Source organism: Sturnus vulgaris, chromosome 25, assembly GCF_052056855.1.
Source record: "Sturnus vulgaris isolate bStuVul1 chromosome 25, bStuVul1.hap1, whole genome shotgun sequence".
In the NCBI taxonomy this organism is placed as follows: domain Eukaryota; kingdom Metazoa; phylum Chordata; class Aves; order Passeriformes; family Sturnidae; genus Sturnus; species Sturnus vulgaris.
Genome location: NC_142267.1, coordinates 2,756,261 through 2,782,356, shown reverse-complemented (window position 1 = coordinate 2,782,356; position 26,096 = coordinate 2,756,261). Strand labels below are relative to the sequence as shown.

The 26,096-nt window shown below is 42.7% G+C and overlaps 1 protein-coding gene across 1 annotated transcript in view; it reads right to left on the bottom strand.

Moving 5' to 3' along the window:
* The window catches only part of PLCH2 (phospholipase C eta 2), a 64,863-nt gene that overhangs the window by 5,360 nt on the left and 33,407 nt on the right, over nucleotides 1-26,096 (bottom strand). Inside the window, exons 2-21 of the mRNA XM_088178734.1 lie at nucleotides 23,832-23,978; nucleotides 23,242-23,485; nucleotides 22,601-22,730; nucleotides 21,419-21,589; nucleotides 19,503-19,596; nucleotides 15,767-15,970; nucleotides 14,605-14,725; nucleotides 13,208-13,379; nucleotides 12,838-12,945; nucleotides 11,511-11,669; nucleotides 10,679-10,771; nucleotides 10,114-10,214; nucleotides 9,690-9,787; nucleotides 9,182-9,364; nucleotides 8,723-8,830; nucleotides 8,457-8,581; nucleotides 7,976-8,060; nucleotides 7,363-7,509; nucleotides 6,390-6,469; nucleotides 1,185-2,238 (exon numbers count right to left, since the gene is read on the bottom strand). Coding sequence (XP_088034860.1) covers nucleotides 1,185-2,238; nucleotides 6,390-6,469; nucleotides 7,363-7,509; nucleotides 7,976-8,060; nucleotides 8,457-8,581; nucleotides 8,723-8,830; nucleotides 9,182-9,364; nucleotides 9,690-9,787; nucleotides 10,114-10,214; nucleotides 10,679-10,771; nucleotides 11,511-11,669; nucleotides 12,838-12,945; nucleotides 13,208-13,379; nucleotides 14,605-14,725; nucleotides 15,767-15,970; nucleotides 19,503-19,596; nucleotides 21,419-21,589; nucleotides 22,601-22,730; nucleotides 23,242-23,485; nucleotides 23,832-23,978 — 3,624 coding nt within the window. The remainder of the gene's footprint in view (nucleotides 1-1,184; nucleotides 2,239-6,389; nucleotides 6,470-7,362; nucleotides 7,510-7,975; nucleotides 8,061-8,456; nucleotides 8,582-8,722; nucleotides 8,831-9,181; nucleotides 9,365-9,689; nucleotides 9,788-10,113; nucleotides 10,215-10,678; nucleotides 10,772-11,510; nucleotides 11,670-12,837; nucleotides 12,946-13,207; nucleotides 13,380-14,604; nucleotides 14,726-15,766; nucleotides 15,971-19,502; nucleotides 19,597-21,418; nucleotides 21,590-22,600; nucleotides 22,731-23,241; nucleotides 23,486-23,831; nucleotides 23,979-26,096) is intronic.

The window sequence follows — 26,096 nt, the reverse complement described above, 5'->3', positions numbered from 1 at the left end:
AGGTGGGCAGTCAGAATCTGTTACTAAAAAAGGGATTACATATAAGAAAAAGCATCAAAGTCACTTCACTTTTTCTGAAAATGTAGTCATCAGTGTCCAAATTTCTAGGACAATTAAAAAGGAGGGTGAGGAATTTGAAAAGGAGCTCTTGCAGTCACAGCCAAAAGCTGTATTTCCTACTTTCTCCTTACAATTCTGTGAAGCAGAAAATTCTTCTCAAACTCTCTTTCCTTCTCTCCCATGCCTGCCAAATCAGGAGGAAAAATGCCATTTTTCTTACTGGAAGATTTCCTTTGATTGCCTCTGCTTTGATTTCCCATCTTTACAAGCCCCAGTTCATGGTACAGGTGCAGTCCCAGTGACCACACTCCTGTTTCTGGTGTGAAAACAACCATAGAGTGCTGCAGCTTTAGGAACTTTCCTCTAAGTTGGGCACATTTTGGTTTGCAGTGGGGAATGCCAGGAGTGCCCCAGCCTGGCTGATGTCAGAGAGCAGCAGATCACACACTCTGCTGCTCTGTGCTGTGCAGCTCTGCCCTCAGGCTGTGTGTGGAACATCACAGCACACTAGAAATGTTTGCATACACGTTTAGGACCAGAATGGGCTGCTGTGTTTATAAAATATTATCTCCTGAACACCCCAGAGCAGAGAATTCCATCCAGTAATTCCTGGGCTGACTGCAGTGACTTTGCAAGATCTTTGAGGATGGAACAGGTTTATCAGAGAGCACGTTAGACATCACTCCTGATGTGGTTATCCCTCAATGGAACACAAAAGCTGATAATGGAAATATTGTTTGTTGATGTGGGTTTGCCATATTCAATCTCACTTAATGCTCTGGTTTGGATCTTAAAATTTACTTAGCATCATACCACATTCACTAAGAAAAACAAGGAAACAAAAAGCCCTGAACAAACAACCTCAACATTGATGGACTACTGACATTGCTGCTACTGCAGATGGGTAACTAGGCATGGCAGGGACTAATCTAAACCAGACACGTCTACAAAAAAGAAAATAAAAATATTTATGCAGATTTTTTTTTCTGTCATTGCCAAAATTAAAAAAAACCAACAACCTCTTGACAGCCAAACAACATAGAGGAGCTTCTAAGGATGCTATGCAGAAGCTGAGACAATGATGTGATCTACATTGGAGAAGGGTGAAGAAAATCTGGTCTTACCAGTAAAGAATATAGGGGATTTACTTCGAATTTCCTCCAATTTTTGAACGAACAAGGCATTCATTTCCCTCTGTAGGGTGCCCACTTGCCTTCGAGAAGGTTCAGACCAGTGCTTGGGGAATTCTGGGCTTCCAAGGCTTTCTAGACTGCTGGAGTTGGAGGATATAGAGCCATTGCTGGCTGCAACCAAGTTGACAGTGCTTCCATACTTGCCACCTGATTGGCACTGCCACCTCTGCCGGGAATGAGCCTTTATTCCGTGACACTTAGAGTCACCACTTGTCTTCCCCGGGGTCACAAAAGACTGAGTGTCCCTCGTCAGGTCACCTGCAGTTCCAGGGCTGCTGCAAGGCTGCAAATCTGAGTGTGGCCTGGGCTGCCCTCTGACAACCCAGGTCCTGAGCTCTACCCTCTCCTCTGCACTGCTGCCCTGCCCAGGGTGCAGGGGGTCTCTAGCAATGGGCCTGCCAGGGTGGTCACTCCACGGCCCCTCTGGGTCAGGGCTCTCTTTGGAGCCAATCATGCATTTCATGCAGTTGGTGGCCACTCCGATCCTGCCCGAGCTGTTGATGGCACAGCGGGCGAAGACGCTTTGCTTCTCGCCCTGGGGCTCCTGCAGCCTCACCCTGTGTGCCCTGGGCAAGGGCTCGCTGAAAGGAGCCCCGGGGGGGGCACAGCTCTGCCCTGGCCCTCTGGGAGAGCCCTGGGCCTTACCTTTCAAGCCCTTGCCAGGTGCCTCCCCACCGGCACCGTCCCGGGGAGCTGGGGACGGGGAAGCACTTTCTGGCTCTCGCACAAAGCGAGGCTGGGAGGCAGCTTCCACTTCCCTGCCTTCTGCAGCCTCTGCAGAGCTGCTGTCCTTTGTGTCAAAAGCAATTTCAGGAAAGCCCTTCTTGTTCTTCTTCTGGCTCTTGGTGGGTGCGCTGGCCGTCCGTCTCAGGATGTGGCTGCTAAAGGAATGTTTGCGATGGAGCTGCCCAGCAGCATGACTGTCCAGAGAGGCCTGCTTTGGATTTCTGAGAAACAGCCCTTTTAGACCTAGAGCTTGTTTGGCCTGCAAAAGAAACAAGAAAAGGGTAAAAATATAAAAAAGTCCCCTATGAAAAATGTAAAGCTCTTCCTCTGGGCATAGGGACTCATGAACAAATGATCATTCACATACAGAGTCTCCTGCCACATTCCTACCATCAGCATGAGAACTAACCCAGAAATAGGACAGGCATTAAAAATGAAAAAAATCACTAACAGCAGCCTTGCAAAATAACACATCTCTTTTTTTTTTTTTTCTCAGCTATGTTTTTAAATAACATTTTCCAGCCACACTTATCTCTGTATTTGTCATCATTTTCTTTTTAGCACGTAACTACTTACAACATCTACATAAACATTAGAGCTGCTGAAAAAGACAAAAAAAGGAAATACTTCTGTCTACAAGGATTTCATTCTGAAAGCAGAAGAGTTTCTCAGTTTCACCCAAAGCAGATGTATTTAAAGTTCTTGCTGTAAATGCATTTTCTAGGAACTGCTGGGAAATAAACACTGACCGTAAAATAGAATAATTTTTCAGTATAAAGGAGATCTACACTTGAATTGAATTGAGCATTGTCATGAATAGCAGTTAACTGTACACACACAAAAGATGATTGAGTGTTTCAATTTCTACCTTGTGATTACATTTGGTAATTTTTCCTACCATACAACACTTATCCCAAGGTGTATGTTTTCAGCACTGAGGAAACACACTATAAACAAGGGAAGTTAGTCAGTGTCATAATACAGTTCTCCATAGTCTTCAGTAGTTATTTAAGCATTAAACACATAAATTCACCATCATGAATCTCCCACCACCATACAACTGATTTACATTTCAATGAAACAGAGTTCCAGCATTCCTGCAAACATTCCAGGTGTACTTGCCAACTTTCCAAGCAGCAGGCTGATGCCTGAGACAGCGTTGGTTTGCTCTGTGCACAGAGATCACTTGAGGCACAGAAAGGTATTTCTCTTTTAATCTACTTCTCCCCTTTTCTCTTTATTTCCCTGTTAGATCAGACTTTTGAGCAGATGTAGCATCAAGAATGAATAAGCCCAGGGCACATCATGATTGAAGTGCATTTTCAGAAGCCCATGACAGAACCTGACCAGCAGCCACACTTGCTGTCAGCTCCAGTTTTGCCCTCTGATGTCACATGAGGCCACATTTCTGCAGTGCCAAACAATGGCACAGAAGTGTCTCGTTTAACTTACAATGGTCTTTCACCCCCCAAATAAATATTTGAGTGAATGCTTGTGCATTTCCAATTCTGCTGTGCAGGACTTCATGGACAGATATTGGGTGCCCTGTGCACTGAGCCTGGGCTAAGAGCTGCTTCTACCCCAAGTGTTCTGCCCAAGCTGCCATGTGGGACCAAGGCTGACACAAGGACCAATGAAAGTATTCATAATATTATTTTTTAATCTAATTTTTAGTTCATTATTATTGACTAAAGTTTATTTATCACGTGCCAATTTCCAGTGTGAGTAGGCCATTATCAAAAATTCCCTTTAAGATAAGATAAAGATGGTGGGGTTTGATTCTTCCCATGCAAGGCAAATATTAAATATTGGAAAAAAATCTTCTGTGAGAGCCAGGCTATTGAACAGTCTGCTTGGATTACTGAGAGATAAGTTGGCAAGTACATGAATTTATCGCTATAAAAATCAGACAATATTTGCAAAACCCAGAAAAAATTGTCATACAAACAGCACAGACAAATAATATCCACCAAAAAGAAAAGGGAAGCACTGATGGAATGGGTGACACGCAGTGCAGGGCCCCAGGTGTCATTCTGGCTTGTTTGGTGCAGCTTTGTTAAGCTGGACACTGTTGCTTGAATCAGTGGAGTGATTCAAGAACCCAAAGGCAGATTTGCTTAACTTGGGGGGGGGGGGAGGGGGGGGGGGGGGAAGTTTTAAAATAAGGAAAAAAATAAAAAGAGCAGTTTTGAGGGAGATCCAGGACATTGTGCTTTCAGCTTCCAGCCCAGCTTTTACAGGGCTCTTTCACTCTCTAAAGCTTGAAAAACAGCACGAGAGGCTTTCCCACAATTTAGCAAATGATTCACTGTCAATGTTATTTTCCATGTGAAAGAAGGGGTTTGAATTATAACCCTCAAGAGAAAAGGCAGGAGAGGGAGAGGCTCAGGGCAGGGGGAGGATGGCAGAACTTTTATCCTGGATCTGCTTCACACGGGGAGGGCTCTCTGGCTGCCCAGTCAAATGTCACCATTCATGTTCCATGAGTTGGAGAGCTCGAAAATGCTAACGAGGAAACGTTGATGCTAATGAAGCCACCAGCTCAAGGCATGCAGGTGTGTGGTGGTGTCTGCACCTCCCTGGGACAGGAGGGGTACCTTCAAGGCGTCTAAAAACGCTCTGCTTCTAAAAGGAGACTTTTTTGACATAGAGAAGCCCACTGAAATCACAAACAGACAGAGTAAAGGCAGAGTAACAGTGAGGGAGGATCTCAGAGATAGGCACATCTAGAAAAACCACAAGAAATTCTGCAGTACATGAGCAGACCACAGAAGAGACAGAAACAAAGAAAAGCCTTTCCAGGAAACAGAGCAATCTGAAAGAGATTCCACACACAAGTTAAGGTGGAAAAAAAATTAAAAATTCTAAGATTCTTAGTAATACCAAGCTACTGAGCTGGTGCAATATCTCCATTTATAAAAGTCCCGAAATGAAAATGTTTATATTAGAATCTCTGGATTAATAAAGAACGGGTAAAGCCAGGCTGATAATCAGGGTGATTTTTCTGCCCATAATTAAGGGAGGAGAAAATAAAAAATTCTAATTTGGACAGCACTCTATTAATCGAAAATCAAAGCAAAAACTGATTCAGACAGACCAAACCAGAAAGGGATGTGCAATATTTGTTCCACATTTTCAGTAGATTTTATTAAAAATTAGAAATTAAAAAGTAACAAAACAAAACCACAACACATACAGGCCTTCCTTCCAAATCCTTATATATTGTCAGTGCACAGAATAATTTCTTAACACCAGCAAACCCAGAGAGACTGCAGTGACAAAATCTATGTCCCAAAAAAATGCCAAAGTTTAAATGAACAAACTCCTGCAAACTATCACCAGGCAGTCACTTGTGAAGAAGTTAGGAAGAGCAAATAATTTTGAAAGGCTAGGAAATTAAGGCTAAACATAGAGAACTTGCCAAAAGAGGTTTGAATATAAAATATTTCAAACATTCAGAGGATGAGCATTGTCCCTTCCATTAAACACTGCTGGCAAGGGCAGCGACTTGGAAGCTGATGGAGTTAAGTAACTAAGCGGTGATTATAAAGTCGAGCAGTTCAAAATGCTGATTTCCCGTTGGGGAATTGCAGGAATTGCAGGAATTGCCCTTTGCAGGAGGACCCGGGCATTCCCAGCCTCCTCCTGCTGTCGCGATGCTGATATTGCACCTCGCTCCTGCGGGACAAACCGAGATCCTCAAGCGCCACAAAGTGCTTTGAGCCTGAATTTCATTGACACTGGCAGCACACAACACTGCACTGAGGGGACAGGAGCCGTCTAATTTTTATCTGGCTTAGGTAAAGTCTGAAATTAGGGCTTTGCTTTTGTGGGAATTGGGATGTGGCACCCTGAGAGTTGTTTGTTTCCTGCATGTGAAGCAAACACACCCTTAATAACAGGCAAGGAGTGTAAATATATCCAACTTTCATTAGCATTACCTTTCCTCTGCATTTTGAGAGTTATTATGGAAAAAAAAATAAATCCAAAGCAAATAAGCTTGAAGAATTTAATTAAATTTAAAATGCCAAAACATCAGGCAGAACCTTTATAGCATCAGCTTTGCAGGAAACAAGTGCTCAGGGTTAATGTGTGTAACCTTTGTCTCAGCAAGGTGCACTCACAGGACTGGACACAATCACGTTATTTCTATAAATGTGTGTGCTGCAATGAAATAACCATCCCCTATGGCTTCCTCAAAAAGGCACTGCAAAAATCTCTTTTACAACTTTCCCTACGATTTGCCTTCATCTCCACGGATATTCAGAAAGATTCTCAGGTTACCATGACAAGCACAGAGATAAATTTTCCTCTAAGTGGACAAAAATGTCAGCCTGGACCTTCACCCACTGAGCTTCCCTGGTGTGATACAAGATGCTGGCAGCTCCTGTGGGGGTGTTGCACACTCACCTTACCACAGATGTCATTTATAGCCACATGCACAAAGATGGAAGCCTCTTCTATGCCTTCCAGGTACACGTGTCTGTAACCTGAAACACAGGGAGCAGAGCTGGCACAGGGCTGGGACAGGTCACAGGAGGAGCAGTGGACACTTCCCTTTTGTGAGCAGCAGATCAAGCAGGTTTCTCCCAGCTCCTCCTCTCAGTGAGGATCCAGGCTGGAGCATCACTTTGCCACACTGAGCCACAACACCTGCAAACTTCACCCCCATTTTTTGTCATGATTTCATAGAACAGCCATGTCCTGTTTCATCCAGGGTCCCTTATTGCTGCTGTCAATCCATGATTTAAACTTGACCACATTCTCTCCTCTGGACTTTCAGTCCATTATTAAGACTGCAAACCTTTCATCCAAGGTCAATTTATTGCGACTGGATGTTTTGTTTTTTTTATTCTAAACACAGTCTTTTTTTCTTTCCTTTGAAAGGAAAGAAAAATACATATATAAGATTTAATGTGAAAGACTGAACTGAAAACAGAAAGAGAAAACTGACAGCAAATGGCATTTAATAACCTGGATCCCATCATTAGAATAGGTAACTTTCTGTTCTGTGTTAAACAACTACTCATAGTCTTAAAACCAAGAAAACTCTAGAGTTTTTTCAAAAACTGCTGTGAAGAAAGAGAGGAAAAAGCACTAAAAGAGTAAAGATTCTGTATAGCAGCCTGCCAAGCCCACAGTATTTACCCACCATGCTTAACAATATTACTCATTTTTGCAAAATCTAGTCCCAAAAACGTCTGGAGTTAATTGATTTATTCTTCATTAATGTACCAGTCAGTATCTGACTAAGGCAGAGAGCTTCAGGGCCCAACCTCCAGCCTCTTACTCTGACTAGAAATTTCTGCAGCAGATACACGAATTTTCATTTTTCACAGGAAAAATCCCAGCCCACTAATTAGGGACGCCCCCTTTCTCTCACCTGGCATCATGCTGCTGAAGGCGATTGTCCTCTGGCCGATGAAATCCCTCCCGATGGGGTCGTGATCCCACACGAGGAATCGGATCAGGGCGATCTCTGGCATGTGCACTGTGAACACCAGCGTCTCCTCCCACATGGGGTTAAAACCTTGCAAGGGAGGGAATCAGCCTTCAGGGATCTCATTCACAGGGAACAAGAAGTCTGCCTACACAGGGGATGCCTGAGCTGCAGTGTCATTCTGCTTCTCCTCATCGCTGTTCTTGGAAAATCCAGAGCTCTCACAAGGAGCAGCGCAAGGATTTGAAAGGAACAGAGTTGGGTCTTACCTAAATTTGGCCAACCTGCCTTTGGACCACAGCAAGCTCAAAATACCCTTTTCTCACACATGATGAGAAAACAAATGTCTTGTTTCACACCAAGACCTTCAGCATATTTATGCCAACTCAATCGAGTCAAAATCCAAGTTTAATCAACACTAAAAATGCTGAAATCCAATTTTCAGTGCTTTGTCATAATAGACACCAAATCTTATCTACTCCTATTCTTATGAAAAAAACCTTGCCTCAAAGAGGATGTTTCAGCCCTAAAAACCCTAAATCCCAGATAATCTTACCATTATCATCAACTACTCTGGTTTGTTCTTTGAAGCAATCAACAGGTAAGCCTATAACTTCTACTTCAACAAATGGATCTATGATCTGAAAAACAAAAAGCAACAAATATTAAAAAGAAAGAGTGACAAAGATGAAACCCAAGAAAATTACTTTTACAATATGGGCACTGTACATGAATGGCTGGGTAATTATTGGTCCTGAGCCATATGGAGTGAATTATTAAATTAATAAGATCTCTCTCCCTTTTTTTTGCTTCTCCTGGAAGTACTGTGTTGGCAATTGGAGGAAAACCATCAAACCACTGCTGTGATGCTAAATAGTGAAGAAAACCACCTGAAGATGTGGGATGTTCAGGACCTAATTTATTCATGTCTGTATCTCCTGACACAGACTGCAGGATGTGAAATCCTCATCCTTAGCCCAGCCAGTGTGGAAATAAACCTTGTGCATCACAAAATAACCATCACAGCTGTCCCATACCTCTCCTCTGTCCCCCAGCATGGAATCACGTGGTTTGGGAAGTTGTTGACCACTGATAATTCTTAGAACCAGCTGTTTCTTCAACTGACCAGGCAGTGGGTCTTCAGAATTTGGATTAAAGACACCTGTAAGAATGAAGAGTCCTGCCATGTGAAAGAAGTGCAGCATGACTTTAATTACAGATGCCTTCTGGCATCAGAAATGCATCTTCAAATAAACTGTAACAACTCAATCAGTGATCCACTGGTTCTGCTGGTTTTCCTTACCTTGACACATGCAGTTTGGTTTGAGGACATAGCCACAGTTCCCATTGGCACTAAATTTGGCCCTGTTCAGTTGCAGCATTCTCCCCTCTGACTGGTAGTTTAGTGCAACTATTAAAAAAAATAAATCAGGTTCAAATTTGACTTCTTAGATGAAAACAATCAGATATCTTATGGAAAATAATTCTCTTATATGACATATATTACAGCTTCAGGGAGAGAAGCTCTCCAAAAGAGCTGAACTCCAAAGCCCTCTTGCATTTGAGAAGTTCATTTATTTCCATTTAGCAGACACATGTTCAGGGTAATCAATCCAGGGACAGTAACAAGGAGGACTCAATGGTCAGCAAAGCTGGACCAGCAGAGAACTCAGAGCATCCTAAGGGGTGATTCCAGCGCTCCTATTAAAACATCCCTCCCAAAACAGAACAAAAAAAATAAAAAAGTTTCCTTTCTGCTCACCGAGTTGGCAGCCAGCATTCCAGAAAGGCTGGGGGTTGTAGTTGCTGGAGTCCACCCGGTAGGAGGAGGGGTAGATGCGGGACAGCTGGTGCTGGTTGAAGCGCAGGTACTGTGCTGGCTTCTGCTGCAGGATCTGGTGGGCTTTGGTTTCACTGAAAGACGAAACCTGCCAGCTGGAAGAGACTGCAGAGGAGATTAGAGGTAATCTCCTTATTCATTATTTATTATCGAGATAAAGCTTTCAAAAGTACATAGCATTAGTTCCTTTTAACTATCAAGCATCATTTCAGTCCATGCCACTCAGAGGGAACTCTGTTTTCCTTAAATTACAGCAGATACTGTGCTTGTTGTGCAGTTATGCTGGGAAAGTGAAGCTGAATATGATGATGACCTGAATCTTCATTAAGAAGTCTTTTTTTAACGAAAAAATACATATATAAGAACGTAAACCTTTCCATTTCTCTGTGTATCACAAAATTATTTTCACCAAACTTTTAGTTCAACTTACTTTCAGTTTCAACATCATGGATGCCAACAGACTTCGTGTATTTTACCAGGTCAGACAGGGCCCTGGACAGCTTCATTGTCTTCTTCTGTCGGTTTACCCTAGAAAGACAAAACAAATTAACTTCCCACCAATTAAGGGGTAAATGTTATCCTTCATATTTAAAAATAAATCAGGGTAAAGAAATATATGAGACAGTAAGAGCTCAAAATGCATAAAAAGTCCACTGTGCTTTGCTAATTAGCCTGAACAGCACCAAGAGATCATTGTGGTGATTTTGTGGCAGACATTGCATCTCCCCACATTCCTGTCACATGCCTGCAGCCACCAACAAACCGACATTTAGACCAGAAGCAAAGCTATTTAGTGGGTGCATTTATGCAGGCATATTTTAGCAACAAAGTTGTCCAATCACTTGTTAACAAACCTGCTGTAATGTACAGAGCTCCTGGCTAAATTCCCTTGAGAATCTGAATCGTCTTCACCCTCTTCCAGACTTGATGCCTTTTTCAATTTGCTTCCTTTTTTCTGTGCCAGAGGGAAATAAAACCATAATATCATAACAGTGTAATCAAAGTTTGAGCATCTGGCTACAATTCTGCTTTGTTATGCCAATGAGTATGTTACTTAGAGAAAATGGAAAATGACAGCTTTCGTAACACTCGGCTCTGCAGCAAAATTTGCACATAGGGAAAACTCAGCCCAAGGTCTGAGCCTTGTTATAAAGGAAGCACAGATCCTCAGATAAAAGGTGTAAATTAATTTTTGTGGTTCTCAGTTAGATCTTGGACTCTCTCAGGCCTTCATGCAAATTGAATCTGTGTTGTTATGCACAAAGATAAGCAGCTCCCCAGCCTGTCTGTTCAGTGAACAGCTCAGAGCGAGGTGCTGCAGATGTTGCAGTTATGAAATTCCTCTCCACTGCGTGCAAAACTAAAAAACCCTCCAGGAATCCAAGGTGTGGTGCAGAGCTCACCTTGCCAGGGGCTCACCTTGCGTTTGGAAAAGCTGCCCATGAGTGACCGGCTGTGCCTTTTGCTGGCACTGAAATCTTCCCCGGATTCTGCATCATCCTCAAGTTTACTCTGAAGCAACCAAAGGGAGAAGAACACAGGAGCTCAGACAGAGTGCTCGGACAGTCTCTGCATATCAGCACAAACTGGAGGGGTTTTAGCTCTGACTGTTCTGGGTAACACCTCTGCCAAAGGGTTTGTCAAGCCTTGGCCTTGTGGTGGCTCTCACAAGAACTCTCTGATACCTTGTGTAAAGCTTTGGCTTTAAAGAACATCCAAAACTCACCCTACAGAATGTTTTGGGAAGCTGATTTTTACTTCTCATCCCTACTTTCGTTTTAATCCCTGGTTATGACACTTGTTTATTATTAGCAGATCTCCACTGTTTTTCATCTGTGTGGAACGATCTTCCCAAACTTTTTGTGGCTTATTACAAAGTCTATAATGAAAATGCCTCAACTTCATGAAGTGTAGTCTGTGGGCTGAGTACATTTTTACAAATTAGAATTAATATAAAATTAAAATATATTGAAAATGCATAGAACATAGCGAACTGAGGAACAAAAAGAGCCCAACTTTCATAAGCAGTTTTTATAATGGAAAATCAAATTCTTCCTGTTAAAAAGTCATTTCAGAGTACATTTCATGCTCCAATTGCTGTGTGAGCAAGATAAATAGTTTGTGAATCTGACAGTGATGTTCACCTGGCACCATCATTAACTGCATGAATTCAGCTATGAAGCAAAAGTCAATAATATAAGATATATTTAGTAAACTAATGAAACACAAGTACAATTCAACATAAATTCACCTTCTTACTATCAGACTTCAGCCCAGCCTTTCCTGAGGATGGCAGAGTGGAAACTGTAAAATTGTTTGGATCTTCACAGTCACGGATTTTGGATTCTTTTATCAGTGAGTCAAGCTTTTTCTTCGCTATATTCTCCACTCTTTTCCTGTTAGCAGATGCCTGCAAACAAAACATTAAATCATTAAACAAGGGCAGTGATGGAAAAAGCATCACATGAGTCCCATGCCATGTCCAGGCTGACCCTGCAGCTGCAATGGGTGCAAGATCTATTGGGAGGAATGGATGGAAGATGCTTTAGAATCCTCTTTTCAGCAGATCAAAGGCCAAAGAAAATGCAAGAGAACTCCTGTTCCCTGCTCTGTGTGCACCATGGCCCATGTGGGGAAGTGGGGAAATAAACCTAAAAATAAAAATCAAGAGTTTTCTTTTTCACTCAGGTCTTTTAAGGGGTGACAGATTGTGCTCTCTCAGTAGGCCTCAAGAATTCCCAGTTACATTTATCATGAAACAAGTTCTGATTTTCTGAACTCTTCAAAAAATAATTTTGGAAAGCAAACCAGGTGTAGAAAATCTAAGATTTAAAGCATCAGTAAACCTCAGCAAAGTGAACTGTTAATAAGAGAGATGGTGCTATAAAATATCAATAAGTGATATGCTAATATGTAATAACTTCCAAAAAGCAAACAAATTATTTTTCTCCTTTGCTAGCCTATTCACCAAGAAGTTTCTCTTTTAGATGAAAAGGATCAGATCCATAATACAAAATGAGGAAATAGCCTGAGGGAGAGAGGACTGAGAATGCAAACTCTCTCCAAGGCAATCTGGTTTGTGTCATTAAATGGTTTTGCTGTGTTTTGTATTGTTTCTGCAAGGTGCAGTGGAACTTGCCAGAAGATTAAAGTGACAAAAAAATAGAACTTTAAAAAAGAGTGAAGAAATAATGGATTTTCAGATTGAAGCCAGCAGAGATTTTCTTTACAGTAAAAATCAACCAAGCCCATCATTCAGCAAAGCAAAGGATGCTCTGGAAAAATGACCTCAATTTGATGTAAGTCGAATATTTTCTTTTCTTTTTTTGCATTTTAGGGGAAGCACCCAGTGATGCACTGAAGAATCATGAGATATTACTCCTTAAAATTCTAATCTAAACTTGAAACATAACCCCTAGATGTCAATCTGCCCCCATGGAGGTTTAAAACCTGAACCACTTGTGATGAATCCCAAAGATCAGACCACAGCCACAGTCCAGAGAACTCCTACAAGGTTTCCTCCCACTGGGATGGGAAGCCTTGACAGACCTTTACATTCAAATGAGCACTTGACTTACATCTCCATTCATTAATTTACAGTCATCATCAATCTCATCAGCACTGTCCTCATCAGAAACTTCTCCTTCCTCTGCATCATCGCTGATGTTGGCTGGAAGTTTCTTGCCCTAGAAGATAAATTTATTACAGAGGCAGGGGAGCTGCAGGTCTTGCTATGACATATTCTAAAAAAAAAAAACCAAATTATTCAAAGCATGTTTTTTCCAGGTTCTTACAGCCTGAGAAGACGTTTGTTCTGAACCTTAAGTAGCAGTTTCCTAAGGTCTGCTTTTTGTGGAATGATTTAAGTTAGGGTGCAGTGATAACCAGGCAGAAATCATCACCACCACGAACAGGAGGAGGGAAAGGACACGTGAAGCAGGAGTTTACCTTAACCAGGATCTTCCCTTTAAGACTGGCTGGTGAAGGGAGCTTTGTGGAGTCATCGTTGTGCACAGAAGACAGATCCAGTTTGTCCCCCAGGATTTCTGTAAGGTACTGAGCCATCTTCTTCTGCTGCACGATGCTGCAGTGGTTCTCAATGGACAGGATCACAGGGTACCTGCAGACACAGGGAGGTATCACCTGCAAATTTGGCTTTTATAGCCTGAAGACTTCTCCCACTAACAGAGCAGTGTCACACAGATAAACCTGAGGACAAAGCCTCTTCTGCAAAGACAGCAAATGTTGTTTCTAGTTTTGGTTTTACTGTTCTCATCTATTATTGATTATCCAGGCCAAGGAACAAGAAGACTTGTGGAACATCTACTCCAGTGTGGTCAGTGCCATGTAAAACCACACTGAAGATGGATTTCTCTTTAGAGATGTTGCTTTTTTAAGATCAGCACAACAGCCAGTCTATAAAGGAGTTTTGCAGGACTGAACTATCAGGGAGTCATTAATCAAAAATCAATTATTTCTATCCTGACATCTGGCCTTCATTATCTCCTCATCAGGAGAAATAAGGCTTTCAGCCACACCAGGACCAACATCAGTTGATGATGTGGTCCCAGTTGCCATTTTTGCAAAGGTTTAAAAAAACTGAACAGTTTCAGAAGCATTGCCTTTGATTTGTTTACCATGACTTCAGGCAAACCGCAAAAAATCTCAGGCTCACAAGAAGTTTACCTGGTCTGAAAATTTAGTACAAGTTCAGCTCTATTTGTAAAGGCAGATGTGCTGCTTTGGGGGAGCTACTGGAAAATTTTTACAGCCATAAAGTAATTTCTATTTAAATAAAACAAAGGTTGGCACACACATTTTGACTGTTTGTGGAGGAGGAGAACAGTACCTGCCAAGGTATATGAAACTTCCCATGAATAATATTGATTTTCTGAGCAATGTACCTCTAGGGAAAAGAAGCTCTTTCTGATGAACACTCTGCTTTGTCCACAATCAGGCTACTGTCTCTTTGGATTCTTTATTCTCTGCCTCGTTTCTTATCCCTGGAGCACACAGGTGTAGCCTTGGCAGAGTGCACATCCAGAGAGACAAAGTGGTTCAACTGTCAGCCCTTCACTAAAAACATTCACTGGCAAAACCTTTTGTTCCTCAGGTGTTGTGCAAGCTCAAAAAAGCCAGCTCCACACCTCTGTGCAGAATGTCCCTACTCAGCTTCACCTTGGTGTTTCTTTCTGAAGGATCTGAAGGATTTCCCCCCAGAAAACAACTCCAAATTCTGTCTGGAATTCTGGAACAGGTCAGATTTTCACTCCCTGTACAAGGATGTCAGGGAACACTCTCATTCATAGCCCTGAGACTCAAAGGTTGGCAGGCTGGATACATACTCATTCTTGATAAAGGCATATTTGTTGATAGTTTCAATCACATCTTTGAAGAGGATTTTGGAAGTCAAGGTGTATCCATGGTGGACAATTGGTTCCCCATCCGGCCCATCCCAGCAGTCAACTGCAGGACAGAAACAATGACAGGAACAATGAGCAGAACACCTGGGCCAACATCTGGGGGAGACCATAACACCCTGAAATTCCCTTCAGCAGCCCAGGCAGCCGTGTCCCAGAGCAGGGCACAGGTTCCTTCCCACCCAAACTGTGCTGAACATCCTTCCTGGGAAGGAACTTCCTGGCCTTGACTTGTGCTGGGACCAGGTGACTGTTCCCACTGTTTGAGAAAGCCCCAAGCAAAGAAACTCTTTGAACAAGTGCAGAGGAGTTTATGACAGGGAGAGGGATGACAGAGCAGAGCATTGCTGTCGTTGTGCTCCTGCTGAAGCTGAAAAGGAAAGCAGAGACTCAGCCAAGCTGCTCACACCATAGGCCAGGCCAAGACCTGGTCATCCTCCATTTTGCCTGACTTTATACTTGTCTATTATCATATTTCCATGAAATGTTTTACTCCTCTGAAGCCAATGGCACATCCACAATCCAACCTGAGCAAACCATATTTGCCTTCTGAAAAACTGTGAAAACACTTTGCTGGTCAGAACATTAAAGATGATTATGAAACAGGCAATGTCTCAGAAAGGCTGCAGGGATCAAAAGGGATTGCATAAAAAGGCTTCCTGGTCACTGCAGAGACTGTCACCATTTCACAGAATACTTCCCTGAGCAGAAATATCCACTTTCCTCTTAAGTGTGGCAGGAACTCTGCCATATTTGCCAGTCTGGTTGTCACACACTTGGCTAGGCAGGACAAGCACCAGTGCATTCTGCCCAACATCAGCATCCTCTCTGCAACAGGAGTTCTACAATTTCATTTCCTCACTACCAGCAACACCACGCCTCAAAGGTCTGTCTTATTTCCACGCTCAAGAAAATTTGTCCATTCTATCACAACAATATTTTGTTGTATTTTATGAAAGGAAGACACCATTTTCCCAGGCTTTTTCCTCTCCCCAATTACCATGTCTCCTGCAGAAGTCAGAAATCTTTCTTCAGAGAGGAGAAACAAGACTACAGAGCCCACTGGCAGCTCCTTTTTGCTCTTTACCTTCCACACAGCGACAGCCAGACTGCAGCACCCATGCATACATGTCCACCCTGGACTGGGACATCAGCTGATCTCCCATGAGGTAGGTGTTGTGTGAAGAGGTAATGAAATAGTGACTCAGAGGGTAGCTCATGTCCTGGTTCACTTGGTAATGTTCTGGGTTGAATATGTCCCCCGATGGACTCCGCATGTAATTGGTGAAACCTGTCAACAAACAACACTGTAAATGACACAGTTCCATCCTTTTTGTTGCTGTAATCCTCCTAAAACCAGCCTAAAATGCATCCCTATATTCACCAGCACATTTAAGATAAACAAATAACACCACTACACCCAAATTGTCACCATGACCAAGTGCTTTTCTCATTGCTTTGTACATTTTCCTGCTCTGCCTTTCCTGAGAAAAATATGTCTACTTAATCCAAACCTCTTAGGCTTATAACTTGTGTCAAAAGATTCTGCTAGGACATTGGGTCACATGGCATATAAAAGCCTCCAGAGATCTGCAGTCATATCCTGGAGCTGCTCCTCAGTGAAATCTTGTAAGATCTGCAGTATTGAGCTGCATAGAGACAGGTTTTGATGGCCCAACAGGAGATCCTCTCTCCTCTCCTCTCCTCTCCTCTCCTCTCCTCTCCTCTCCTCTCCTCTCCTCTCCTCTCCTCTCCTCTCCTCTCCTCTCCTCTCCTCTCCTCTCCTCTCCTCTCCTCTCCTCTCCTCTCCTCTCCTCTCCTCTCCTCTCCTCTCCTCTCCTCTCCTCTCCTCTCCTCTCCTCTCCTCTCCTCTCCTCTCCTCTCCTCTCCTCTCCTCTCCTCTCCTCTCAGTATTTTCCCAAAAATACCAGAATAATGACAGCACACATTGGTTTGTACAGGCTACACTCTGTAATTTGGATATGACACACAAACCTGCCTGTGGAGTGGGGAGCTCTGCAGTACTGCACTAATGTCACTTCAGAGACTAAATTTCACTCCAGAATTGACACTGAAATACCAGTTTTCTGTGGGGCTTTCAGTGAGGCTACCAGAAGAATTTTTTTTTCAGGAGCAGTGAGATGTTTGTAAATCCTGCAGACATCATCACCTGGGCCCTGTGTGTATTGCAATCACTACTCTTCCTCAGAAGCAAAGTTTTAGCAAGTTATGATTTTATCTTTGTGTGCAATTGCTGCTCTCAGACCTCCAGCAGAAATTTGTGCACGTCACAGACACTCTCTGAAACACTGTAACTTCCACTTCAAATCTCTCCCAAAGGTTTTTCTTTCACCACCAAGGAAAGACTCAGATTCCCATTCAGATCTTGGCTTTGCTGACAGTGATGATGCCTTTGGTCAATAGGTTTCTGCTTCAAGATTTCTAATTCTCCTGACATTTCATTCATTCCATAAATGAATCAGTGCTCGTGTAAAAATCCAAAAAGCCAAACTTCCAAAGATCTTAACACACTTTGACTGTGACAAGATAAAATTCCACCTTTATGATGGTCCTTGTAGGCTATACATTTTGTGCTGTAAGTTTTATTAAAGGAAAAGAGCTGATAAACACAAATAGCAGCCAAAACCTTTGGAACAATACACTGGGACACAGTGCCAGGGAATTCAACTCAGCCCAGCTGAATATTGAAGTCTCTTGGAGCACATACCATGATCAATGAGCAAATCAGTGATAGAGCCAGGCTGAAAACAAAAGATGAACCAAGGCAGAGCAGCCACTGTGGAAAATGGATAGAGCACAGAGTGTGTCAGCAAACACACAGCCAACCACTCGTGGCAGGTAATCAGTTCTTCCAGCAAACCAATCAGCTGCTGCAAGATTAATTCCACCCAGCACTGGGAGGGCAGCTGCTGCAACACCACCATTGTTTGCTTTAAGCTCTTGTTAAAATGTGATGTCATGATGGTAGTAATGAGTTCACACTAATTGGATTTATCAGTGCTACAAGGAAGAAGCAGGAATGAAGGAAGGGTCCTGTCAGCAGTGTGTCCCACGTGCTCTGGTGTCACTTTGGTCAGCAAAGGTAAAGGGTTTCTTTGCAAGATGTGAATGAGCCCATTGTCACAGGCCAGTCCAAGGTGCTCCATGACAAAAGCCAGCACAGCTGAGGACACGAGGCAGTACAGGCACATGAATGAGTAGGAAAGGACAAAGAACACTGTACTGTGATTTCACTACTATTGAAGTGCAGCCAAGTGTGGGCAGGATGCTCCTGGCTGGGCTGTACCAATTTGAGGAATACACAGGCAGCTTCAGCTTCCATGGCTGGTGCATTTCAGCCCCCAGGGCAACACTGGACTTGTTTTCTGGGAGACAGGAGACATCTAAAGTCTCAACTCCACACAAAGACAAGAGAGGAATAACTCCTGTGTGTGTGCACACACGTGCTCATACATGATGTCCATGCAGACACAGATTTATGATTTTTAAGCAGCTCTTCCTCCTTTGTCAGCACCAGCCCAGCAATGTGCCCCTGTCAGCTCCTCAGTCACCTCTGGTTGGATGTTAGCAGGAATCTCCTGCATTAATTAAGCTCTAGATTAGGTCAGTTCTGTTCTGCTCCACCTCCAGCCAGTTACTGGAGGGGTTAAGGTCACAAAGCATTTTCCAATTGTCTCCAAAGGACCTCACCTTCTGCTTCCCCCTGATCAGGAGCTCTGTAGCAGACACCAGCAGAATGTCAGCATGCTGGACTCTCTCTTATCCTAACCTATAAAGTCTCTAATGTTTTATCATCTATTCTGAGGTAAAGCAATTGTATAGATTCTTTTTCCTTATTGTTTTTCTCTATGGAGACTTAGAACAGTTTGAAAGGCCTACTCTTACTTTTGCAGGTATGAGGAAGGCAAGATAATGAACTTGCTTATCCATTATTTATGTGACTGCAACTGTCTCTATAAACCAGAAAATGAAAATAGTATCATCTGCTCTCTCACTGGCATTAGCATAAGCTTTAAAATAAATTGAAAATTTAGTCTGGAAGTAGAACAGACCTTGACCCATCCTAAGCAACCACCTTACACACTGTACCAGAAACTACCCACTTCTTCCTGCAGGAAACAAAACAACTTCTGTTCTGCCACTTTTCAGGATGACAACACACCCACAGAAATGGACAAGACTGATTTTCTAAAGGTCCAAGAACTTTTGCACAGAACATAATTCCTGAGGAATGTACTCCCTTCTTGGAGTCAACAAGATAAGATCTGGCTGAAGATTTACTATTTAGGGGAAAGGACTTACAGTCAGCCCCCAAAATAACAGCTACCAGCCTGGTGGTACAGCACTGATATATTTAGAGAGAAGGTTTCAGCAGCAAAGGTCAGGAAGGCAGGACCAACTTCATCTGTCATCCCACTCAGACATTTACTCTGGATCACATCACTCTTCTTATATTAAGACTTAAATGATTTCCAAAAATACCTGCAGGAATGATGCAACTAAATTCAACTGTATTTTCCAAAAGCACAAATAGAGACACCTTCAGTTCCAGCTGACTTTCAATGACTGATGCTTCATTGTGATATGCACCTTTCAAAACCCCTCCAAAGAGATCTGATTTCCCTTTAGGTTCCTCAGTAAATGGTAGATATTAAAAAAAAAAAAAAATCAAAAAGACTGGAAACATGCTCTATACACCATGACTAAATTCTCCAGCTATATATTCTGCAAGCAGCAGCAATACTCTCCTGAGCATTGAGACACTTCCCTTTTCCCCACAAAAGCTGCACCAGCCAGCTTACCATCAATTCCCAGGGCTCCCTCCTTCTTGTTCTCTGGGCATGGCTCAAACTTGCTGATGATTTCCAGGCAATGTTCTTTAGTCACATTTGTCATCTGTAAAAGCAGCAAAAATGCAGTGTTTAATAGTTAATCACAGCTTCTCTGAGCTCCCTCCTCTGTCTCCAGTCCAACAACTGGGCAGATTATCCATAGTGGGAGTCAGGATTTCCAGTTCTGCAGTGGGATTCTCACTCCTGCCAATCAGTGTCAGGTCAGATCAGAAGGGAAGTGCTCTGTGAAAAGTTTCTGTGCTATTGGCAGCTGCCTGATGACAGAGTTCTGCTTTGTAGGTCAGATCTGTTGTTAGGCACCACAGAGCATCCAAATAGAACGAGCTTTGTCACAAACCAATGGGATTTCTTCTCTTGTAGGATTAGAGGATTAGTTTGCATTATCAAAGGGTTTTTCCCTTTAAAATAAAACAAGAAAATGGCTCATCTTTATGCAGCAGACAGAAAAATCTGTTAGTAACAGGGAAACAGAGAATCTGGACATAATGTTCTCAGGAAATCTGCTAACTTCAAGGTTGCTTTGCATTCTCAGCTGAAAAAGAAAAGGGTACAAAGGGAAATATATATCTGTAAATGTCATTTATGAAACCAGGGCCACTAATGTTGAGCTGTAACTTTTTTTACATAATACAATGTTTTACTTAATTTTAACACAACTAATACTCCTGCTATTAACTCTTGATGTATTCTCTATTATCCTGATATTATTTAACATTCCTGTCCTGAGTGGTCCAGCAAATCCTTTCTATTAGGTACTGTACATGGCATGAAAACACAGCCCTTGTCATCAGAGTGCAATAAAGTGACAATCAATTTGGCAACACAGAATCTTTGCCTGGGGGAAAATGAAACCACCAGCACATCAGATCAATGCCTTTTCTGGGGGTTAATTTAAAACCTAATAAATAAAAGTAAAAGAAGAAGACAAAAACCTCTAACTCTGGATTTGAACATTGATGATACTGGGTGCAAAACATAAAGCTCTGGAACACCAGGTTTTCCTGGAATGGAGTAAAGATGTTTTCCCTGTCCATGTTGTATGAGAAAGTGTGGCAAGGGAAAGAAGCTCCCCAGGCAGGATTTGCCCATGTCAGTAATTAGCTGAGTTGATTTGAGTCCTGTGCTGAGTGTTCATTTTCCCCTCACCATCTGGAAGATCAATTGACCAATGAAATGGAAACACACCCCACTTATCTAAGAAGATAACTGTCAGAGAGGTGGCTTTTTTATTCATTCCTTTCATGGACAATGACTGAAACTCTGGACATTTATGAATTACAAGCATGAAGCTTCAGAGGAGGCCACGAGAGGAAAAGGGCAGAGATAAGACAATGCATTTGTTCCTGCAGGACTGGAGTTAAATCACTCAGAGAAAATTTCTTAGGTACTACAGTGTGTTTTAAAAATTCTCCTATACATTAATCATCCTCTCAACTGCTCTTTGCAAGATAACCTTCCAGTTTACACACTGAGATAGTGTGACAAAGTAATTCAGAGTTTCATCATGGGCTGTGCACTAGGTCACAAGCAGAGCCAGGAGCACCAGCTTTGCCCCAAGGTACTGAATACTGGGAACAGACAGATGCTGATGGGATTGCTCAAGGGGAACACATGAAAAAAAGAAAGCAATTCTAGAGATTATATTTAGAGACACACCAAAAGAACCTACAGGAAAAAAAAAAAAGTAGTGAGAGCAAGAAGATTCAAGAAATAGTCCTGCCAGCCTAGAGATGAAAATCAAGAGACTTCTGTCCATTTCTAGCATGCACAGCATCAAAGTCCTCATTCCTTATGAAAGGAAATTAATTCCCTCATGGCAAGCAGGAATGCATGCAGCTGGAATTCTGCTCCTGGCTTGGGCCTACCTTCTGCTCAGTCTCCAAGAAGCGTTTCAGGTCGTCTGTGTCCAGGTAGTCCTTGTGGTTGCTGTAGGTGAGCATCAGCAGGTACAGATCGCGCCGCGTCGACATCATCTTGTAGAAGGCACAGAACTCCTCAAAGTCCAGCGTGCCCTGGTTGTCATCTGTGTCAGCCTCCTGCAGCAACGAGACAGTCAGGAACCCAACTGCCTGCACCCATTTTAAATTAGCAAACCCCTGCATGAGAGTGAAGCACTGGAATTAAATGCAGGTTGGAGCTGCCTGAGGTGGCTGCTAGAACGGGCTGATCTATCAGCCTTGTCACAGGAATCCTCTGCACAGCTTTGAACCTCTCCCATGGATACAGCAGTGCAGGAGCCAAAAAGCAATTTTGAAGGTTTTAATTGTTCCACGGGGAATCCTGCTGAAGGATTTCTTCTGTCTATGGCAATCAAGTAAAGACAAGGTACCCTCCAACAACAAGTGTGTGTCTGGCAGAATTACCCACTCACATCTTCAGAAGATCATTGGAGCCCAAGTCATCTCAAAATTAATTTTATATCCAGGATTTGAGAGGATATCTGTTAAATCCATGGCCATAAACTAGTAAGATATGAAAGAATACTATTTTTGCAAGTAAAGAAAAAAATCATCAGAGATTTCACATAAAGGCTTGCTGGTCCCTGCAGGGACTTTGTGATAACAAAAGCTACACATCTCCATTGTTGCTCACTAAACTGGGCCAAGGTCAACAGAAAACAATGTCAAACAAACAGCTCTTAGCAGTGCAAAAATCTGACAGATACAGAAGTTTGCATGCTGGGTATTTTATTAGTACCAGCTATCATAGGATATTGGATACTTTATTAGATAAAATTTGTTAGAGGGAACATAATCGGAGGAGGAAACATGACTGAGTTTCTGATCAAAAAGGTATAGCAAAAGAGCAGTCTTGGTACTGTGTGTTTTATGTTATGTAACACCAGAAGGTACCTGGTGTGTTGCCTTTTTCTGTGCATAACAATTTATCTGTGACGTGTTTCTGGAGCTCTTTCCAATTTACCAAATGGACTGTGTAGTATCTCTCGGCAGAGTGGAAACAAAGCAGCTGCTGAAGTATTTGCAATCTCTCCTACTGGGTTTTGTGTTAAATCCTTGCTTTTTCAGGAAAACGGTTTTTTTTCTTACCTTAAACATTTGCTTGACTTTCTGTCGGGGTAGGTTCACATTCAGTTTGTGCATGAGCTGGAGCACTTCACTAATACTCAGACTGCCATCCCCATTTTTATCTGCCTCATCAAATGTCTGCTTCAACCACATTGAACAGGAGTTAAGGAACTGCAGGGAATATTGAAGGATATTACTGAACATCATGGATATATTATTTTTTTCACATTAGGAAACGCTGCAAATGAGACTGGGAATGAAAGGTCAAGCTAATATCTAACCCTCCTCATATTAGTTCAGTAACAGCTTCCTAACTTGCTGTGCTCAACATGCCACAGGTGCTCTGTGCCTATTTGACAGCACAGAAGAAAAATTTCTGAGCGAATCTCAGTGTTACATCACCAAATTAAATGGATGGTTTTACACTGGGAGTGAGATTGAAGAATATGCTTGTGTGTTTTGCAGTCCACTGCAGTCACTCATCTCCAAATCTTGCCCAGAACAATCCTCTTCAGGAACTCTGGCTCTGGAAACAGGGAATACAACGGGAACTGCTTTGAACCTAGTGCTTACTTGCAGCAAAGCAAATACTGCAAGGAATCCTGAGCTTATCCATGGCTCTCCACTGCTGGGAAAGCTCCCAGGCAGCACAGGAAGGATATTGGTCTCTGGTCCTTTGGCGTCTGGAGAGGCTGTCCTCGTCACTGATCCCTGCCATCAGGTACTTCAGCCCTGTGATCCAGGTCCGTGCTTCCTCAGCACTGGAGGACACCAGGTCCAGGGATTCCATGTGGTCCCCATAGTAGATGCTGAAGCAGCAGTTGGGATCGAAGCTGCCGTCGGCGTAGCGCTGGAAGATCTCTGACTGCTTCCCCTCACACACCTCCTGGATGGAGTCGATGGAAACTGCAGGGACACAAGTGCAGCTCCTTAATGGGAGAGTGCCCTGGGCTGGGCAGGTGCATTCATCCCACGGAGAAATCCCAGACAGGGAGAGCCCAAATCTCACACTGCAAAGCCCCAGCTCACGCAGGGGTTGCCTCCAGCTCATTTACAGCACACCACGCCCCTGCAACCTGCACAGCCACCTGCAGCAACTTCAACTTCATTAATTACCCATCATAAATCATTTACTGCCCTTTAAAGCCAAGTACAACACCTCTCATTGAGCCAGACCCTTCATTCTTGTTTGCTTACAAGAGAACAAGGCCCCGGGAGGGGTCAGAGGGGAGGGTCTGTGGCTGACACTCACTTTTGGCTTTCTCATTCTTCCGAGAGGGTCTCCAGCGAATGCACGACCTGTGGTCATCCAAGTAGTAAAAGCGGACGAGTCCCTTGGAGCCACCACGGAGTTTGATCATCTGGGTGCCTGCCTGCATGGAGCTCATACATCTTTCCACTGAGGAGAGGAATGAAGGGAGAGCAGTGAGTCAGACCCTGCTCCCTTTGGAATTGCCTTTACAGCAAGGAAACACATCAAGCAGCTGCCAAATGAACAGTTCGAGTCAAAGGACAAGGTTTCCTGTAGTGTCTGGTATAAGAGGTCAGGTATTGAGATCAAAAAGGTAGAAAGATTGTTGGTGTCTGTGGACTTACCTGTAAATGTGAAAGTTTTCATTCCCTTATTAGTTTATATGAAATGTTCATATGTTGGAACCACTGCAAGGTATGTACCTTTCTCATGACCATCTCAAATCTGAGCTCCTGCAAGATGTAAACCTTGTGCTGGACACAAGATGAAATTTCACCTGGAAACTGAAATCCTTGGCCAGGAAGCTCCCACTGCTTCTATGGATTAAGCACTGATCCTATAGATTTGCTTAGCAAGAATCTCACAGATTTTTCATCTTCCAAATCCCCTAAACCCACATTTTCCTAGCAGGAGGCCTCTCACCTGTGTCATACTTTGCCTCTGGGTCTCAGGACCTGTTCCATTCCTGTGGGTTTGGCATCATCCCAGACAGTGCAGGCAGTGTCCTTAAAAGCCACGAGTGTTGGGAGAAGCTCCTTCCAAGGTCTGCTCTGCCTCTGCAGGGATCCTGCCCTTCCTGAGGAGCTGCTGCCAAAGCAGGCTCTGGCCCTGGAAGGCCCTGGGAGCCAGGTTAGGGCCTTGTTCTGAAACCCAGCTGCTGCAAGGACCAAGCTCAACAACTTCAGTCCAACTGTGAGCAGCTGGCTCTGTCCCAGGAATAAATGCAGACTCACATTTTCTGCCAAGTCTCCCATTTATTTCCCCTGATGACAGAGCAGAGCCTGTGACCTGATTTTCCTCTTTCTGCCTGATCTGTTTAAGTAAAATTAAAACTAATACCGTGTTCAGCACATTTTTTTCAGAGCTAGAGATGAGAACTGAAAATTACTATTGAGATTCTTGATTGAAGAATGAAAATTAATACATGCAATACACATTCTAGCTCATAAATAAATGCAAGGAGATACTGAGGTCAGGTGTCCTTTATCAGTCAGGATTAAAGATGAAATAGTGTCCAAATGAGAACACTCATTTCATGTCTTCCAAAATTCATCAACACCAACATAGCTCTTTGGGGTGATTCAAGTCCACCTCTCAGGCAAAAGCAAAAGCAAGGTAAGTAAAAAGAAATAGGAAAAAGCTTTGATGTCCCTGTGCCTTAGAGCTCATGTTCAGAAAAAGTCAATTAATTTACTCTGAAAAAGGTTCATCAAAATAGATTCACTTGAAAGCAGACCTGTATAGTAAAAGGAAATTTTAATTTAAAGGCACAATTGTGTAGAGTTCATTGTCCATGTTCATAAAATATTCATGGAGAGAAGGTGTGGAATTGAGAACAAGATAATCCCTTGTGCAACATTTTACTTAAAGCTGGTCCCTTGGCTTCAGTCACAGATGCCTCTAGAGAAAATCAATATTAATATTCAGCAGGTATCAGCCCCCAAGGCAAATGCTGAGCCAGAAACATCACTGGAATCCACTGCAACACCAGATCCAAACTCAGCCCAACCCTGTCCCAGACACTCAATCTTCTCAATATCTGCTTTCATTCCAATTCAGAAGAAGATAAGTATTTCTCAGATTTACTGAGAAAAGAATTATGGGAAGCTTGAACTTATTTTAATTTCATAAGTTTTATCGGGTTTTTGAAAAAAAATCAGTCAAAATAGCTAATAAAAGAATTTCTCTGATCACTAATCACACACACTTCAAATCATATTAAATTTCCAACTTCCTCTTTAGGAATTATAGCAGTAAATAGTCTTATTGGAAGAAAAAAGAAGAGTAGAAATGGGAAAACTATCAAAGATCACACCTGTTACAAAGCAGAACATAAGAAGAAGCACCAAAATAAAAGCACACACTCTTTGCAAAACACTTTTACATGAAGTAGGAATATGTTCCCTGCTGTTAAAATTTTAATATGCATCCTTGGATTGCTTTTTAATGCTGCTGTTTATTTTGTTGCAGGATTTCTCACCCAAAGTCACCCTGATCACCTCATATCTGCCTGCTGCAGTTGCAGCTCACCTGGACTGAGCTTGG